At 40.1% G+C, this 20535-nt stretch overlaps 1 protein-coding gene across 1 annotated transcript in view; it reads left to right on the top strand.

Annotated features, from left to right (window-relative positions):
* Positions 1–20535, top strand: part of LOC141015479 (rho GTPase-activating protein 44-like) — a 74157-nt gene that overhangs the window by 37803 nt on the left and 15819 nt on the right. The window contains exons 2-14 of the mRNA XM_073489566.1: positions 3187–3226; positions 4639–4743; positions 5062–5138; positions 6017–6128; positions 6692–6768; positions 8745–8862; positions 9401–9469; positions 9572–9653; positions 10089–10216; positions 10950–11061; positions 13625–13706; positions 13841–13921; positions 16233–16346. Of these exons, the coding sequence (XP_073345667.1) occupies positions 3187–3226; positions 4639–4743; positions 5062–5138; positions 6017–6128; positions 6692–6768; positions 8745–8862; positions 9401–9469; positions 9572–9653; positions 10089–10216; positions 10950–11061; positions 13625–13706; positions 13841–13921; positions 16233–16346 (1197 nt within the window). The remainder of the gene's footprint in view (positions 1–3186; positions 3227–4638; positions 4744–5061; positions 5139–6016; positions 6129–6691; positions 6769–8744; positions 8863–9400; positions 9470–9571; positions 9654–10088; positions 10217–10949; positions 11062–13624; positions 13707–13840; positions 13922–16232; positions 16347–20535) is intronic.

Here is a 20535-nt window from a genome sequence, read left to right as displayed (position 1 = left end):
AAGACAGATTATGGCCCTCATGCAGAGCTGAGTTCATAAATCAGTGAGCACAGTTAATCCACTCCACTTGGTTTATTAATACGTTTGCAGAGATTTCAATAAGATAGGACTTTTTTTTTCTCCGTACCATGTGACCGCTCAGCCGCTCTGTAGCCGTGTTCATAACACAGCAACAATTGACTAGACATGACTTGGCAGACAAATGTAGACGGTGTGACATTAAGCTGTGATGTTTCCAGGAGACTGTAAGAGGCGAAGATGTTTCAGCGAGATAGAAATGTCAGATGAAGGGTTTTATCTCACTCCTTCAGAACAAAGAATCGTACAGTGGGATGTTCATAGAGAACGTAACACAACCAGCGAATCTTAATAATGTCTGGAAACACGTCTTTTCTCTTGCTCCATGTACAACCAATAAATAAGTTCACTGCTGTGGTATTGGGATTTATAAAAGCAAGTCTTCCTGCTTGGCGTTGAATTAGGGCGACAAGCTGAAGGAATGTTGTTTCATGTGTTGCATCACCGTCTGATGATGTTTAACAGTGTTAAGAGCTTATAAAGGTCAGCTCAGAGACAGATTCATTAGTCAAAACTGAGATTTACTCTGACAAGAATCAATGCTCATTAGAAATGCTGTTTGTTCTGATTAGCAAATCTGTAAAGCTGCAGGACACATGACGTAATTTGACTTTACTGTATATGAGGAAACAGAGAGAAGAGAAAAAAACAGAATCCTCAGAACGCTTTCTATGATGGTTATGTCTATAATACATTATCATCATTACTAGACATTACAATGCATTTAGGGGTTTATAAAGTATCACATGTGGTGGATATCGTGTATTATGAGTTCGGCATTCATAGTGCCTTATACCTCCGTACTAAAGTGATGCCAGTGTTTGAAAGAAGAGTCTGAGTCCTGGGTTAGACAGCACACCTCAGCCAGTTACAGACACATAGAGAGCAGCTCTAAGGTATCAAAACAGATTATAAATTGGACGTTTCTGAAATGGAATAATGTCTTATAAGCATCAGTAATAAACTATATCATGGCTTAGTGAGCTTTAAGTGAAGAGACAGCACTGAATGAGGTTATTTATTATCTATCTATTGAATGATCACACAGTTATGAGGGAGGGGAGACTTACTCACTGATTATCAAGTCTCTGTTTTACAAAGTCAACCTACATTGAATTAAAACAGATAATTATAATTAGAGCATCATAAACTTCACAAAGTCTTACCGAAATGTTTTCATATTTTCATCCTTTGCTGATCTTTCTAACCAATTCAGCCAACATAAAGCTCACATGTATTTCATATTTTTCCAGATCAGACATTTCGTTTAAAAGTAATTCCCCTATTTTCCTAATTGTTTTCTTGTCCTGAGTTTCTGCCAGCCCAGACGAGCTCCTCAAGCTCGATCTGCAGAAGAGACACATGATTTCCATCAAATATAACTCACTTAACTCAACCGCTCTGATCTATAATAAATGGGAACATAGTCTAGACTTGGTGCACTCATCCTGCCAAATTAGCAAAAAAAAAAAAAAAATCTCACATGGATATTAACAGGTGCAAAGACTCACCGACTGCTCTGGAGTTGTCCCAATTATCTGATTAGTGGACTGAAATATTTGTCGACTAATGACTTAACAATTACTTTGAGTCCCCGTACGTTGATTTTTTATTGGATCAAGGAGGTTCTGACCTGTATGAGATACTCCAATAATGGCTCCTTTAAACCTTTCATTTAATCTGGACGCTCTGTCCGCATCACTTTAAATCTTTGATGCTGGTGCCTGATCCTGACGATGGCTTTTTTATAACTTCATTTTTGCAAATTAAATTTCGCAACCAAAATGATCTAGAGAAAGACATACAAAAGACAAGTATTTCTAAATAAGATAGTGGCTGAAAGAGCACAGCTAGATGTTCTGCACCCGGTCAGATCAAAGTATCGCAGTATGTTCACTAAAGGCCACGACACTCCAGGCAACAGTTTTCTCCAGAGTAAAGCCTGCACTTCATCATTAACCTTTAGTTCCTCGTAGCCGCACATGTTGCAATGTCCAGATTGATTTAGGTCAAGCTGTCAATCGATCAGATCTCTGTGTTCTGGCCTCAAGGTCCGGATATGACTCATAGTCAATATCTGTGTTGTGAGCTTCCAAAAAATGGCCAGAAGGAGCTGATAATCCATGAAACAGTTGTAAGAAAAATGTGTCTTTAAATGCCGGATATTGACCGCTTTTCATATTTTGTCAATAAATCCCATGAGAAGACCAAAACAAACGATGAACTAATCCCACCAACAAGTGTTGTGTGTGTATCACAGCCTCAGATATCTTCTTGATAAAAACACATTAATGAGCCACACTGTTGCACTGGGTGACATGTTCCTTCATCACCACAAACACACACACCGTAGTTGATTCTGAATCACTCCCACACACACCGTCCTGCTGCCACATATACTCACAAGAGCACCAAATGTCGATTCATCCGCCGCTGAAAAATAGTCCCAAACAAATGCACTATTTCCTCCTGTTTGAGTGACATTTGATTAAAACCACAATGACTAGCTGAAACTCTGATACCGTGAAGCCTCACAGAGCTGCTAGCATCGTTTTTCATTATAATTGTTTTATTAAATTGTCTGTAAGTGAATCAACAAGCTTTCTCATAATTTAAAAAAGTGACATTTTTTATCATACTTAAGCACATAATTGGAGGCATTTGGATTGAAGACTACAGTGAGCTTCTATTTCATGTCTGCATCCTGCACAACAGGAAAAGCGCCACAAATTCCTCTTTAACAGAGAAAAATGGGAGAGATTTCAGGTAGAGGACCAGGGCAGAGATAGATATGAAGTTGATCTCTTCACCCAACAAACATCCTGAGTCGCATTCAGGCTCAGTTTTCTGTCAGATTTCCAACCCGAGACTCTGCAGTTTTACAGCTTGAGCCCCTCGAAACGGCTGAGTTATAAACATTCCTGTGATGTGATTTGCTCCAGGCTGCAATTATTTATTAGGCGCACAGAAATTCAGCAAATGATGTAATTAAATTGATAGAGTAGTGTGTGTGTGTATGTTGCCCAGTTCCCACGGTAACAAGTTATGTAATTTAGTAATTCCCCCTCCAGCCTAACAGCCTAATTTTCCTCTCCTCTTCTCTTCCAGAGCTGAAAAAACAGAAGTATTAAGTGAAGACCTACTACAGGTAAGAATGAATCAAGTGTGTGTGTGTGTGTGTTTGTGTGAGACACAGTTTCTTCCTGCATAATGTTTGCTGCCTCTCATAGGTTAAATTACTATTGGTGCAAAGTAATCTGTGTGCATAAGATGACTTTTTCAGATGCCTTTGAGCGCTGAAATTCAACCTCTTTGTGAGACAAAAGGCTGAACGTCCCAACTGATTGACTCGAGGTGCAGCTCTCTAATTGATCTGATTAATGGCGCCCTCAGTGGCAGCGACATCAGTTCCACTGAGTCGGTTTAATAATTAAATGAGACGCATTTAAATACGACAGGTTCGAGCCAATCACCAGAATTAATTTTGGCAATGTGCGTTTCTGCAAACCGAAGACGTGTTGAAACTTTCTTCATGTAGCAACTTTAAATTTTCTATTTTGTGTCTAGACATGGTGTCTGGTTAGATTTAGGCATAAAAACAACTTGGTAAAAAGGAAAAGATCATGTTTCGGCTAAGAATACCTGGTTTTGGCACCACAAGCACGGCTGGAAAACGGCCTGAAGTCATGTTAAAAATATCCAGAGATGTAAATATTTCTCAAAAACAGAAGGAAAATGTCCCGATGTCTAGTCAAAAATATCCCGTTATGTTGCCTCAAACATGGCCTGAAAATGTCTTGTCTCGCTACAAATATCCAGTTTTGATTCCTCAAACAAGGCTGGAAAATGTCTCAGTGTCTTGTTAAATATTTCTTTTTTGTAGCCTCTGACACGACTGGAGATTATTTTCACCAGTATTACTGGAAAATGCCCTGACGTCTCTTCAAGAATATCCTATTATGTTGCTTCAAACACAGCTTCAAAATGTTCTGACATCTCTAACTTCCCGTCAAAAACATCCAGTAGTTTCATGCTTACAAATGTTGAAACACCGTCTCGAACAGTGGTCTCTGGCTTGGCAGCCATCTTGGCCAACTATCATGCCTTTGCCATTTCTTCCATCTCCCAGCATGTCTGTGAGCTCATATGTATGCAATGTCAATGTCATATGGCACATATTGTAGAAATGTCAATATCATACGTATGATGTGCAAAGAATTTGACCAATCCTTGGTTTGCAGAAATGTAAAAAGGCAACATTTTATTCTGGTAACTGGGCTGATAGAAAATTGTCTTTTATAAGTGTCACGACCAAGAAGAACCTTGTTATGATAAAAGTATTTTTAGAGACAAAGAGCTCAGACAGACGACTGCAGAGCCTGTATTTATTAATCAGACTCTGTTCTAGCTCGAGGCTTTAAGTGCCTGCATGTTCATGTCTGTAATGAATGGGGACGTCCCGAAACTGACATAATGTATTCATGACACACAAGTGGAATGTACTGTTGCGGAGCATATGTTCCACTTCTCACCGAGAGCTGTATCTTTTCTCTCTGACAGGTGGAGAAACGCCTGGAGCTGGTCAAGCAGGTTTCCCACAGCACACACAAGAAGTTGACCGCCTGTCTGCAGGGCCAGCAGGGCGTGGACGTGGACAAGAAGTCTGTCAGGTCACCCTCGGTGAGGAGTAGCCCCAAAGACACCGAAATCTCAATATTTCCAGTGTTACGAGTAGATTAATTATATGATATGTGATAATAAAGGGTTCATTAAAAGTATCTCCTTGATCACAATTAACAGTAAACAAATGAATGATTTCTAACAGTTTGAGAGATGCGAGGATGGATTTTTCCTTCAGGTCCTTCGTGTTTGTGTGTGTTACAGTTTGTGTGTTAATCGCAGATTTTTCTCAGTGTTGAATGACACATTGAGCAAACTGTGACGGCTGATTCATCGCTTGTTTTTGTGTTTTTCTCTGCGCAGAAGAAGCTTCCTCTCACAACACTAGCACAATGTATGGTGGAGGGGGCGGCTGTGCTCGGGGACGAGTCTCTACTAGGGTGAGTACACACACACTCACACACTCACACACAGAGACAGTAATTTACATAATCTTTGATTATGACATGGAAAGGAATGTTTTTAGCGCCCAGTGACCCGGAACTAATTTTCTCATTCATGCCCAGAAATGCAGTCAGATGAGGGTGAAACTCCTCCTCTACTGTAACATGTGAACTACTTGTATTTTTTTTCTTAATCAAACCTTTATTTAACCACAAAGCATCATTCTGAGAGCTCGACTGACTAAAATTTAAAGGGTAACTCTGTGGATAAAGTAATATAAAGTCTGTTGTGGCTCCAGATGAAGCTGCATGTAATCTGATAAATTGCCTCAAGTGATGTTGCTCAGTGTTGTTGCATCGTGGGTAATGTAGGTGACAGGTTTTAAAAATAAAGGAGAATGTGTGGAGTAAAAAGCTGCTGTCTGTTTACTTTTTCGGATTTATTTGCTGTTGAGATGACAATAAAAATATTTGTGGATTCAATTTTCAACTCTTTTGCAAACACAAAAAATGTTTTGCAAATAAAATCTTTTTCATCCAGAAAGCTGAAAGAGAATAATACATTAAATTAAATATTTTATATGTTCATGTAAATGTCAAGCTCTACTCATGGCTGGGTGACACCCACAACTGTAATGACTTACACTATATTACATCACCTTGTTGAATAAATTCACACAGTACATGCATAGACATCACTGTTGTTTATTAGTGTTGAAAGAAAGTGCATAATTATCAGCGTTTCAGAGAGAAGCATGTAAAAGACGTTGTGTTCTCCAGGAGAACTGTGGCAGTGACGACCTCAGAGACATACATTTCACTTTGTGACGCATGCTCTGTGTTTTGATGTTTCCTGGTCCTGTTGTCTGTTGCAGGAAGATGCTGAAGCTCTGCGGCGACACGCAGGACAGACTCGCTCAGGAGCTCATCTTGTTCGAGCTCACCATCGAGAGAGACGTCATCGAGCCGCTGTACGACCTCGCAGAGGTACGAAAACGACACTGTGAGAAGGACTGTGGAATGAATGCGTTCCAGTGACGTGAATAGCAAATTATAAATGGCTGATTAGAAAAAACACATCAAATTGTTCACAGTCTCTGTGATCTGATGTATTAGGTTTTGCAAGTTAGTCCAACAGATACAGTACAAAGACATAATGCAACCCAAGACAACATATTACATTAAATCAATAAAGGTCAAGTAACAGAACAAAGTGAAGTTAAAAAATTAAAATGATGGATTGATTTTTAATATATTACATCTACATATATTTCTGTTACATATGTGATTAATAGGAATGAATTTATGTTGAAAAGCATGCACACAGGGCTACAACTGCTTGTGTCTAATATAGGATATACTGTACATGAGACTCACTCTGATGACTGTAAATCAGCCAGTAAACTGATCTTCATGAGACCAAAGAACAGATGTACAGAGCTGAGTCTAACTACAACAGGTGCTAACCCTGTGACAATACTGAGTCTGTTTCTCGTCCCGTTTCACACCAACAAACAACACGCTGAAGTAAAAACTCTGTGTCCTCTCAGGTGGAAATCCCAAATATCCAGAAACAAAGGAAACATTTAGCGAAGCTGGTCCTGGACATGGACTCTGCGCGCACACGGTGAGTCTGTCACTATGTGTTGTTGTGAGAAAGAGAGTTGGCTGTGATGTGAGAAACTCCATCCCCTGTGAGCAGACTGGTCCTGAAGCTTCCCACTGAATGTCACTGGGATTTAATTGCACACGGTGAACTTTTAACAACTGTCCTCACACTACAGTCTGCTGTGAGTGTGAAAAACCTACTCGATGCCAGTTTCAGATAATTTGATTCTTTTAAAGGACAAAGCTTAAGATATCTTTACTGTGGTCAACAAATCTGAATCTAATTTAAGATAAAAATGTTTCCAACAATGTTCATACCCAGAGAAATACTTAATTTATTCAAGGTAACGACACACGAGTCTAATGTGTGTATCCGATAAAGTCCAATAGAGAATTTATCAGCTGAAATGTTTCATTGGAAAAACACAGCAGTGTTCTTTAGTATCAGTTTTCACACTGAGCCTGTAGCACGTCATGCTGTTAAACTCAATCTTCACAGCCTCCCGGGGTTCAACACTACAGACCACTGACTGATTCATGCTCAGCCACGTCGTAGACAGGATGAACCCTTGCTGCTAAAAAGATATTTCTCAATACTTTTGTAACAGCATGAAAGAGTTTAATAAAATAGGTACCTGACACACAGAAAGGAAATGTGTCTCTCAATGTTAATCACATGTGTCTGCATGCATGCAAAGGCTGATTTGAGGTCTGAGAGTAATGCTTATTATTTTAGAGATCTGGCAACTGGATGCAAGTTGGCAAAGTGGATTTCAGGGTTCATGTCCTGCTGATGGAGAGTTAAAGGAGTGCTAACAGAGTTCAGTTTGTCTCGTATTTGACGAAGCAGCAAAGGCAAAGATATCCAGACTTGGTAGTCTTGCAGAGCCACATTTCCACATTATGTGAGTAGGTCCGCGTTACATGTGATACACAGTCCTGCCAATGTTTTGAACTATTCTATTGATCTGTAGGCAGAGCTGGCATTCTTAGAAATGCAGCAAATGTATCAGCAAATACAGTGAAGAAGAAGACTGCTAGCAAACAAACCTGGTTTTAAAATATAAAAAAAAACTGTTTTCTTGTCTTTATGATGAAGGAAATGCTTTCAACATATTTGTTCGAGCTCCAGGATTCACACAGTATGTTTTTGATAAGTAACAGCGAATGTAAACAGAACTTTGGTTTGTTGACAAGAAAACTCCACAGGGCATCTTTGACACTCTCAGATGAAATAGGTTTTTTGATCTTTCTGTCTGAAAAGCTGCGAAGCTTTCTTCATCCTTGACTTTGACTCTGATTTAATATTCCGACCTGTGTTTCTGTCAACTCACCATCTTTCAGAGCAGAGCAGGTTGTTATTTTGAAACTTTAAAACTTTTTTAAAGCCTCTCAGTGACCTTGAATTTGTGGAATCATCATGTCAGTGCAGGTTTTTCTCCTGTCCAATCAGAATGAGTCCTCTGATCACTGAAACGTACAATCACCACGCTCTCTTTGTGCCGATTCACTGTCGTCCCGCTGCCATTATGAGCAGTGACAAGGAGGAATGTGATTTTCTTCACTGCAGTCCAGTCAGTCACTCAGGGGTTTTTTTTGTTTTTTTTTGTGACCCAAATCTGAGACAATTTTTCCCATCATGCCGCTCTGCGCTGAGCTCCTCTGGCAGCGAGACATATTATCTCCACCCAGAGACACAACTCAGACAGAAAGTCTCCCGGACAGAAAGGGAACAGGAGAGTTTGACAGAGAGAATTAGAGGAGAAAGTAGCTTAAGTTGGATGAATGAGGGTATAAAGATGATGCAGAAAAACAGTTTTCCTTGTTTGCCATGAGTCATTTTGTCAGAGTAGCTGTCAGATTTAGTTGTTGATGGTTATCACTCTCAGAAACAAAAGTTTTGTGCTCATCAGTGATGCCCACATTTATCAGAATTCTTAAATAAATCGTAGCATTGATATAACAGCGTTTTTAAGAGTGATGTTTTGTCTGCAGGTATTATCAGTCTACCAAGTCTTCAGGACTGTCGAGCAACCTGCAGCCAACTGGAGCCAAGGCCGACCACCTCAGGGAAGAGATGGAGGAGGCAGCCAACCGCATGGAGATCTGTCGAGTCAGTCATCACATTTAATCATCAAAAACCGACTGTCTATTCCCACAATGCTGTTAATTAAGTGGTTTTTTTTCAGATATAATATGTACAGTAAAGTACATAATATAAGAGGGACTTATAAGTCAGACTCGAGTAACAAATTTCGTGACTTTCAACTTGACTTGTCATAATGAAAAAAAGTCAACTCTACTTGAACTTGAGCCTTTTGACTTGAAAATGAAGTTAAATGTATTCTGTTCTTAAAATAATACATTTAGAGGATTGTGCAGCCATGATGGATTTGTTCTGTCACATTTCTCTGTGAATTTAAAACTGTTTTAACATTTTACACGGCAGACATTTTGACTCATCACAGCAGGCAACTAACAGGTGTAGCTAATAACAAATGTACCGGTGAGCCAGCATGCACAGTCGAAGAGCTTGCAGCCACCATTGGTTTAATTAATTACACCTCAGTGTCTGCTTTCAAAAGGTCTGTTAAACGCATAAGCCCTCTGTCTTCTTCATCACTCATGTATTTGGTTGTTGTTCCCTCCAGGATCAGTTATCAGCAGACATGTACAGTTTTGTGGCCAAAGAAATTGACTATGCAAGCTACTTCCAGACCGTAAGTACGACACCTCTCCAGACTGCAGCATCATGGATGAAACAAAAATATTCTGTTTGTCCATCACAGCCTCTCTCTGGTGTCTCTCTCTGACTCGTCTAGCTGATAGAAGTCCAGGCAGAGTACCACAGGAAGTCATTAGAGCTGCTTCAAAGTGTTCTGCCCCAGATCAAAGCTCATCAGGGTGAGTCTGAGGCCAACGCACTCGCGATGCAGTCCTGTCTGTCACTCTCTCCCTTCTCTAACCCCAGAGCTGAAGGTCTGCTGCAGTTCACGTCATGTCATGTTCTCGTCAACAGGCGCATGGACAGACTTCATGTCCTTAGCATTAGTAGAAATACGGTCAATACAAGTGAAAGATGTACTTGTTGACCTTGTTGAGTATTTCCATAAGCACAGATCAATCACATACATTTTGTCAGCCAGTCTCTTCAGCTAACATGTTCGTTTCTTATGTTAATACATAAATGTATGGATTAAAAAAAGGGTTTTGGGTTTTCACACAGGAAATATGTGTCCTGTTTCGTTTGCAAAATGTATGCAGCCGGAGAGAAAATTCTGTATTCAGCATCCTAAAAGTTCGCTCATGTTTGTGTAACTGTGTCTGTGTGTTCGACAGAGACCTGGGTGGAGAAACCATGCTACGGGAAACCATTAGAGGAGCACTTAGCACTCAGCGGGAGAGATATTGCCTTTCCCATCGAGGCCTGTGTCACCATGCTGCTGGAATGTGGCATGCAGGAGGAGGTCAGACTCCACAACAAACACACCGCATCTGTCTTCACTGCTTTTACATGACACACAATAAACAAATATAACAGAAGTCGCCGCTGAGATGAAGTCAGTCTTAATCACTGAGGGGAATCTAACGAGGTCCAGACTGCAGTTTGGTTTCCTCAAACAAACAAACACAATCCCTCACTGTTTAATTATTGTTTGCTTGTAAAAAAATGTCTTGACTTTTACATATCAGGACAGTGAGCTGTTCAGTGGTAGCATTGATTGTTTAATGGAGACATATTGAGGGTACAGTTAATGTTTTCCATTTACAAATCTTTATGAGATTAAAAAAAAGACAAATTTATCATCCTGAATTACTTTGTTACCATTCTACAGTAATCAGATTTAATGTTGTTGAACATTATGCAGAATGTTTTTGGATTTGGTGCAGAGAAACATGTGTGGCAGCTGAAAAGTAACTGATTCCTGCTTTTAGAGGAACACAAACTTACCAGCAGCAGCTGAATGAGTTTAATGCAGAGAAAGTTCTGCAAATATGATATGTGAGTAAGACATTACGTAAAGTTTATTTAGTTTGGCACCTTTCACAGGGCAAGGTCACAAAGTGCTTCACAAGTGTCTCTTCCATGTTCTCAGTAGAAATTAGGCCCTTGTTTATCAGTTATCCCTTCATTACTATAAATATTTTAGTTCCTTGACTCTGTGTGGATTGAAGTCTGACTCGTGTTTTATCTCTCAGGGTTTGTTCAGAGTCGCTCCGTCGGCCTCCAAACTGAAGAAGCTGAAGGCGTCTCTGGACTGCGGCGTGTTGGATGTTCAGGAGTACTCAGCAGATCCACACGCCATCGCAGGTGAGCCTATCCACAACACCGCCACGTACAGGGACCCCCCCGCCGCTCTCTCCTAGCTGCACCTAATCTGTTGCCATGACAACTGATTACCATCATCTGGAGTGGGAGACTTTCCTTCCAGGGGTAGATTTATGAGCTGGCACCCGTCGCTGGTTAGAAATCTAATTTCTGTACATTTCTGGCACTCTTCCTTTACGTCCCTGAGACATCTGCCCTGTTATCATCACTTCCACACAGACGGGGAAAACTGTTTGGGATGAACATCATAATTAAGCTGCCAACTGATCTGCTGGTTGCCTGCATGCAAAGAAATCCCCTTTTCTTCTCCTTGTGCATTTTAGCCACCCTGCTGTATTCCTGTTTTGTTGGAGATAATCAATACACAATCTCAAAAACGTCCAGTGATAAATTCCAAATATAAGTGGGATTAGTGTCGCACAGATTCTTCATCTTCTGTGGATGCTGCAGCAAATAAAAACAGATCTGTTTTGTCTCGTCTTTCTGTTGCTGTCACTGACTTGCTTTTAAATCAGAGCCGTGATGGACTACAAAAGAAAGAAAAGCTTTCAAGCTTTTATGATGCTGTTATTGATCTTTTTCTTTTTGAGGATGGTGCTTGTCTTCACTGGAGCTGACTGCTGCATAATGCTGTTGTCAGATGAAAAATATTTTTAGCTTGAGAACAATGCATTTTTAAATGAGGCATTGAAGAAGCCCTTCAAGCGCCTCCAATGTCAATACAACAAGAATATTTCTTGATTTCAGGACTGCTGTAAAACCACCTTTGTGGTCTTCTGTCTTCTTCAGTGCAATTGTTTTTACGTAGGAAGCACAAAAAGACGCCTAAAGGGAAAGACGCTCTGAACACAAACGCCCGATAATCAACAGAATATGGGCCAACATTTTAAGGAGGCACATACAGCAATGATTGTTTGTTAAGATCTGAGGGTTTGGATGCGATTAAGCTGTTTATATTTCCATACCTAAATGAAGATTTCAGACCTTTTTTGAGAAACATTTACACATTTCAGTACAGAAACATTTCTGTATGTTTTCCATTTGAGTCAATAATCATGTTGACCTTTATTTTCTGCTTTTGATTTATCGTTTTTTGGAGTTAAGGTTCATTTAATTGACGTTTCTAAGGTGTGAATGTGATCATTAATGGTTGTTTGTCTCCATCTGTCAGTCCTGTGATGAACTAGCGATCGGTCCAGGGTGAACCACGCTTATATGAGCAATGGATGAATGAATGTCTGAATGACACTTCACGTAAGAGCAACTCTTGTGAACAGATGCCTTCTTGAGTTGCCTGACGAGCAATTTTGAGAGAATTTGTCGCATTCACCAAATTTATTCACAGGAATAAGGTCTGTCACAATATCAGATTTTGACTGGCTTTTCAAGAAAAATCCAGCCTGGTGGAATAATAAATAGCATAGTGAATGTGAGGTTTAAACACGGATGGTGACGTTTTTCTACAGCCTTCACACTGTGCACGAAAAAAGTTGTCTATTGACAGTTTCAAATATGTCCAGTAACTAACTAAAAATCTTCTCAGCGTTTAGTGTAGAAGGTAATTTTTCAGCATAAAATCCACAGAAGCTGGAGGAACAGTATTTTCATCCAACAGGAACTCTATATTTCTGTATTAAATATCAAATGAGAGTCAGTCAATCAGCTGTGTTCACTGGAGCGTGAGGAGAAAGAGATGAATCCGCGTCGCAGCTGCATCCCTCTCTAATGATCCTATATTAAAGCGGGTTAGCTTTAACAGAAAATCTCATTTGTGAGCCTCTTTCACTGGGGGGTCGTGGTCCTGATGGAGGGGCGGGAGGGTGCAGGGGTTCATCTTCCATCAGCCTCAATGAAAATGAGGTTTGTCTTTGTAAAATGCAGAAAAATAGAAAAGCATCCACTTACTTAATGTGTTTATTTAGCACAAACAAAATGCCTGTATAGACACAGATCCAGACACACAGACGCGTTCGCGCTCTGACAGAACGACAGCAGCCTCCAAGCTGTCTCACAGTGAGGGATACCCTGACTGTGTTGTTTGTCATCCATCCCACACATCCCCGGGGGAAATGAACGCAGCAGACCAGAGAGAGAAGAAGACGAGTCAGAGAGAAGCTCAGTCAGCCGTCGTCTTCCTCGTCAGCACTGGAAAATTACACATCCACCCACTAGTGCTGATCCAGTAGAGCTCAGAAGTAGTTTGCTGGGGGTTTTTTTCTAAGTCCTACTAAGTTGGATTCCACCAACTTTTTGTAAAATGTCGACACATTTCCTCTGCTTCATCACAGGCACAAATAAACCGAGAACCAGTGTGTTGTTCCACTATGAAGTTCAAATAAAGTAATGCCTCCAGAACAAAGTCAGGTGCAGGAAATTACACTCACTCACATTTACAATCAGTCTGCCAGTCGTATACACATTTAATTCAAACCTGCAGCAGTCCACTGAGTTCATATGAGCTCATGCAGACACAATCGCATTATATATGCATTGTCTGTGCAGTGTACATGTATATATATGCATATCATTTATCTGTTCCCTCCAGGTGCTCTGAAGTCGTACCTGCGGGAGCTGCCTGAGCCGTTAATGTCATACGAGCTCTACAACGACTGGATCCAGGCCTCCAAGTCTGTATCTTCTCTTCTCATGTTGTTGTCAGATCAGTGGTTAAGATGTACTCCTCTTTTGAACTTTATATTTAAGTTCATACATGTTCAACCTCTGTTTTCCTTTAAATATTTCTTTATCTGTTGTACTGCAGCATTCAAGATCAAGACAAGAGACTGCAGGCTCTCCTCAACGCCTGTGAGAAACTACCGCCGGCCAACAACAACAACTTTAAGTGAGTCACTGTTTCCATGTTTCACTCCTCGTGGTCCTCCTGCTGGGTCCTGTTTATTCATATGTAGCTATATTTATCTGTTGCATAAAGCTGCTTCATTCTTGACAAATTTCCCATGAATTCTGGGTTAATTAAGACTTTTTTCAGAAACACGGCTGACCGAGTAACCAAAACTGCTCGGCTCTGTTCACTCCAGCAGAAAACATTTGCCTTCTGGAAAGAATTCAAGAGTTATGAGGACAATTTATTGTGAATATTCAGTGAAGGCTGTAACAAGACAAAAAGTATAAAATCTCAACACAGTGCAGAGTTGTAGCAGAGATGCTGTGGCTCCTTAATATGGCAGGAATCAGTACTTCTGCGATCTTGTCTGTCAGGATGGTTTCCAACTGAAAACTGAGGACGTTCCATGAAAATCTGGACACAGTGTTGAAAGCTGCTCAGTGGCGCGTGAAGCCAAAATGGCTCGACTTCCTGGCTATAAAATTTTAAAACTTCCGGTTTAGCGCCTGGCTAACTTCAGTAGAAATAAAATGATTTATTCTTGCGGCTCTTCCACACACTGTAATGATACGAAGCTGACTGAAAATCAGCAAAGTTTTCCTTGAATGTTTTCTGGTTTCTTTTTTGCTGATTGCATCCTAAATGATGAGAATTTGTTATTGTTGTATTTAACTCTGTTGTATTTTGACTTCAGCATCTTTAGTTCAAAGAAACCAAATCCATGAAGTAACACAGGCAATAAAAACAAAACATTAGAAAAACTATCAAGAAGGCTGCTGGGCTTCTGTAGTTGTGTATGTAGGTCTCAGATAAGGAGGAGGAAATGCATGCAAATAGTACAAGAGTAGTAGCGGATGGATAAATAATCTTCCTGCATCAACAAGGCCATTACCGGACTCCATTACAGCTTTAGTGCACACTCCGTATATTATTTGCTCCATCTGATAGTTTTAAAAGTTTTTAATCTGTTTGTCATATCACAGAAGATCAGGCTTCAACCACTTAACTGTGAAACACTTAGCTGAGGCAAATGGTCGGATTCTTACACTACAGATTTTGGCCTCTCCCTCAAATCAGTTCTTTCGCACGTATTCGAACTCATCATTTGGAGAGCTTATTGAATAATTGTGATCCAGCTATTTTCACTTTTGCAGGTTTGAGTTAAAGGATATTGCTCCTCTTCCTCCCCTCTTACTTTCTCTTCACTCTACAGGGAAACCTTTCCACTCTTAATTTGTTTTCCTCAAAATCAAAAGTGTCACTCGACTGAAGGAAAATCGCTCCAATCGACACCTGCCATAAAAAGCACGCCTCGTGGCCGACGTGTTGCTGCATTTGCTGCTGGATTCAGACGGGTCGTGGATATTTGCTGGAGGGCTTGTCTCATGTTCAGAGGGAAACAAAGAGGAAGTGGAAGAAGAGAGGAAGGGATGTGAGAGAAAGTGAAAGAGCGAGATACTTGTCAGTGTCATCATCGAATCGCACAAATAGGGCGTATTTTTAGTCAGTCGTCCTCTGAGGAGACCTGTCAGACCTGTCCAGATGATCGCTGCTCGCTGGAATGAGCTGCCTGATGTTCATTCAACTGTAGTTCAGCTCAGGATGAGTCATTCAGCTCAGCCACACAAACACACTGGCCCACTTCTGTACCCATTGCCCCCATGAGGAGACTGTAAGATAATAATAATCTTTGGTCAGTGTTTCATAGCATCGTAGCACGACATATATAATGTCAGTCTATTGTTGGAAACAGTCTTTTTTATTTAAACCTAAAGAAATCCAGGTGGGAAACTTGACCTGGATTAACGAGTCCAGCTCAGTATTGTTCTCTTATTTCCCACATTTCTCACTTTACACGTCTCATTTTACTTATGTAAGCTATTGATAACGGCACAAAAAGTAGATCTGCAGGAATATGGCTTCACATTTGATCCAGTGTCATGAGCTAAGATATTCTAACCCAGACAGTTATAAGGTTTCTCACTTATTCAGCAGCATTTCTGCTAAAGTCATGCATCTCCAGAAATGTCTTGCTCAAGTTGGTTAAGCCTCCTACACTGAGAGACTTTTAATTTTGTATATCGCAGTTGTTCTGTGAAAACTATCGCTCCAAATCTCAATCCTCTATCCTCAGACACTTGATAAACAGTGTACAGCAGTTTCTCTGGAAGCCTTTTAATATTTTCACCTCCCTAAACAGGTTGAACACACTTTTTGAAGTCGCTTTGGACAAAAGCATTCGTCCAATTAATTTAATTTTAAGTCATGTTCTCACAGACTGACCTATCTCCTGTATCTGTATCAACAGGTATTTGATCAAATTCCTCTCCAAACTGACTGAATACCAGGACGTGAACAAAATGACACCTGGAAACATCGCTATTGTCCTCGGACCGAACCTGCTGTGGATGAACAACGAAGGGTAAGACAGCGGAGACACATAGTGACAGCAGTTTACTCACTTTAGTATAACATAAGGTGAGACAGACACGTATTTAGAGCATGCACGGCTGACTTCAGACGATGGCGTGTTATTCGTCTAAACCCAAGACTACATGTTTTTGAGTGAATGTATTCAAGATGTCTTACATTTTTCCCCCAAATTCAACCTGACAAATTAAATATCTTGAAACTCTGACATGGCAGATTAAGAAAGAAAAGCAAGCTTTAATAAAATAATCTGAAGTCCAAAAATCCAAAATGCAAGCAGCAAAAAGGCAACAAGGAGAATCCAAGACTTAAGCAACAAATGAAACACAGGAAAAAGGCAAGATAAAACAGGAAATGACTAACTAAAACCCCAAACCATGACACTTTGAGGGAAGAGGAAGAAGAGGAGAGACACAGTGAATATAATTTGATTTAAGCCTAATTTATCTTCTTAAATTTTTTTTTTTGATCAAGGTATTTTTATTTAGTTTTACAAGTTATAGTTTACAATTTAACATAAGTACAACAGAACACACAGGGAGAAAAAAAACAAACAAACCGTAAATCCCATCCACCCCCCACAAATACCAGACATACAGAGTTCACAGTATGAGATACATAGTTCAGTATACAGAACTCATATAGCCAGATAACAAAAAACAAACAACATATACAACAAAAAAGAAATACAATAATAAAGATGACTGAGGGCAACAACAGAGGTTTACAGTGCTATATTGTCTGCTTCCATATCTTCAACAAACATTAAGAAAGGCTGCCATATGTTATAAAATTTTCTAGTAGACCCCCTGATTGTGTATCTGATCTTCTCCAACTTGATATGGTACATGATTTCCCTAACCCAATGGCTGTATGTTGGAGGTGCTGGGTCTTTCCATTTCAGTAATATTAGTCTCCTAGCTAGGAGAGAGCAGAAAGCCACCATTATTCTTTCCCACTTCTCTAGATGGGAGTCTATCTGAGTTACACCAAAAAGTGCAATGAATGGAGATGGTGCAAGCCTTTTTGCAAAGATCTTAGAAAAGGTCTCAAAGATGGGCTGCCAGAAAGCGCAAAGCTTTGGACATGTCCAGAACATGTGTAGGAGAGTGGCTGGATCTCGCCCGCATCTATCACAAGTGGGGTCTATATCAGCATTGATCTTAGAGAGTTTTACTTTAGACCAGTGCAGACGATGTACAATTTTAAACTGAATGACAGAATGTTTAAGACAGATGGAAGATGAAAAAATTCCCTGTATTATTTTGTGCCAAGTGTCGTCTGTGATTTGCTCATTTAAATCTGTCTCCCATTTATTTTTGAGGAGGTCCAAAGGCACCAAGTTATGAGAATATAGTATTTCGTATATTGTGCTAATAGTTCGTTTTCTGACTAGTTTACAATCAAAAATTGAATCCAACAGGCCAGTTGGAGGACGTAAGGGAGAACATATAAAGTTTGAGAATACAAAATTCCGAAGTTGCAGATATCGATAAAAATGTGATTTGGGAATGTGATATTTTTGTACCAACTGTTCAAAGGAGGCAAAGCTGCCGTCAATATACAGATCAGACAGTGATACCATACCTCTTCTGGACCACATATCAAAGACCCCATCTATTAATGATGGAACAAACATATGATTCAGTGTAATTGGGGCAGCCTGAGAAAGATCTGTAAGTGCAAAGGATCTTCTGAATTGGTTCCAAATCTTGATTGAGTGCAAAACAACAGGGTTGGAGGTAAAGTTAGAAATGGGCTGTGTAAATGGCAACTTAGAACACAATAAGGCTTTTAAAGAAGTGAAATTTACAGATGCCCCCTCCAGATTTAGCCATTCAGTGTCAGTGTTATCATTATCGTTATCCATCCAATATAACAGTACTCGAATGTTAACCGCCCAATAGTAATACAAGAAATTAGGGAGTGCCATTCCTCCCATTAAGCGAGGTCTCTGAAGTACACTTCTTTTTATCCGGGGCGGTTTTTTGTTCCAAATGAAACTTGATATCTGATTATTCAATTTCGTAAAAAAAGATTTAGTTAAAAAGATGGGAAGGCACTGGAATATATATAAAAACTTGGGCAGTATATTCATTTTTACTGTATTAATTCTTCCACCCAGAGAGAGAGGCAGGGGATCCCATCGTTCGATATCCTGATTTAAGTTTGATAACAGGGGCTGATAGTTAGCAGCATAAAGATCTTTATGTTTATCTGTAATCCATATGCCGAGGTATTTGAATTTTTTGAAGCTAATTTTAAAGGGGAGTGAATTTAAGGATGTCTCATCATTACTAGTGCCAACAGGCATCAGCTCACTTTTTTGAACATTGACCCTGTAGCCGGATAGTTTGCCAAATTCTTTTAGTAAGACCATTAGCTTAGGAAGACTCAAAAGGGGTTGTGATATATATAGTAGCATGTCGTCCGCGTAAAGCGAGACTTTGTGCTCCTCCCCAGCTCGGTGAATTCCTCTGATATCAGTATTTTGCCTCAGAGCTAAAGCTAGTGGTTCCATTGCAACCGCAAAAAGAAGCGGTGACATGGGGCATCCCTGTCTTGTACCACGTTTAAGCTCGAAGAAAGGGGACAAATTATTATTAGTACGAACAGCAGCCATTGGAGAAGTATATAAAAGTCTGATCCATGATATGAATTTATTGCCAAATCCAAACCTCTGTAGTGTACTGAAAAGATAGCCCCACTCCACCCGGTCGAACGCCTTTTCAGCATCAAGTGAGAGGACGACCTCTGGCACACCAGGTGGAGAGGGGCTATAAAGGATGTTAAAAAGGCGTCTGACATTGAAAAAAGAGTAACGGTTCTTAATAAAGCCTGTTTGGTCAGGTGATATAATGGAAGGCAGAACCCCTTCTAGTCGGCGTGCCAGAACCTTGGCAAGGATTTTTGCATCCGTGTTAAGGAGAGAGATTGGGCGGAATGAATTGCACTCTAGAGGGTTTTTTCCTTTTTTGAGAATTACAGAGATTACTGCTTGGCGCATGGTCAGAGGTAGGGTCTTAAGTGAAAGTGATTCTTCAAAAACTGACATTAGTAAAGGGGCAAGTTGGTCTGAGAATTTTTTGAAGAAATCTGTTGGATATCCGTCCGGCCCTGGGGACTTGCCGCTTTGCATAGATCTGATTGCAGATATTATTTCCAGGGCCGAGAAGTCTTTCTCCAATGAATCAGCTATGTTTGGGTCTACGGATGGAACATGTAGGGATCTTAAAAAATCCTCCAACACTGAGGGTGCAGTTTGACATTCTGATGTGTATAATACTTGATAGAAATTTTGAAAACAGGAGTTAATTTTGAGGCTATCTGTACACTTTGAACCTTGTTCATCATTGATTGCAGGTATAGTCTGATTGGCAGTTCTTTGTCGTAACTGATGTGCGAGAATACGTCCAATTTTTTCCCCATGTTCATAGCATCCGTGTCTAGATTTGGAGAGAAGATATTCCGCCTGTTGCGTTGATAGGATATCAAATTCGGTCTGCAAAGACAGACGTTTTTTCACTATGTCAGGAGATGGTTGATGGCTATATAACATATCTAGTTTCAGGATTTGATCCATTAGTTCTTTAAGGCGCACTGTATTTGTTTTCTTCTTATTTGCGCAATAAGAAATGATTTGGCCTCGTAAATAAGCTTTTAAAGATTCCCATATAGTTGAATATGACATTCCTGGCGTTTGATTAGTGTCAAGAAAAAATTGTATTTCAGATGAAATAAAGTTGGTAAAAGACTCTTCTGATAAGAGAAGAGGATTGAGTCTCCAAGGGCGGTAACTATTTTGTGTGTTAGGAATGCTGATTTTCGTGGTTAGCGGACCATGATCTGAAATGACTATGGCATCATAGTCACACTTAGTTACAGAAGATAGAAGTCTTTTATCCAGGAAAAAAGTATCTATGCGAGAATAGCTCTTATGCACTGGGGAGAAAAAGGAGTACGCTCTAGCAGTAGGATTACGAAATCGCCATATATCCACTACACCATATGTTTTAAGAAAAAGCTGGATTGTGTGTGCTGATTTAGACAAGGACGTCGTTTTGGAGGAACTGCGATCTAAGGTAGGGGAAAGTACACAATTTATATCGCCACCAAGGATAAGATGGTGTGATGTCATGTTTGGTAGACGAGAAAAAAAATTTGAAAAGAATTCTGGATTG

This window comes from Pagrus major, chromosome 20, assembly GCF_040436345.1.
Source record: "Pagrus major chromosome 20, Pma_NU_1.0".
Lineage (NCBI taxonomy): Eukaryota > Metazoa > Chordata > Actinopteri > Spariformes > Sparidae > Pagrus > Pagrus major.
The sequence above is the reverse complement of the archived record's forward strand: the minus strand, read 5'-3'. Positions and strand labels throughout refer to the sequence as shown.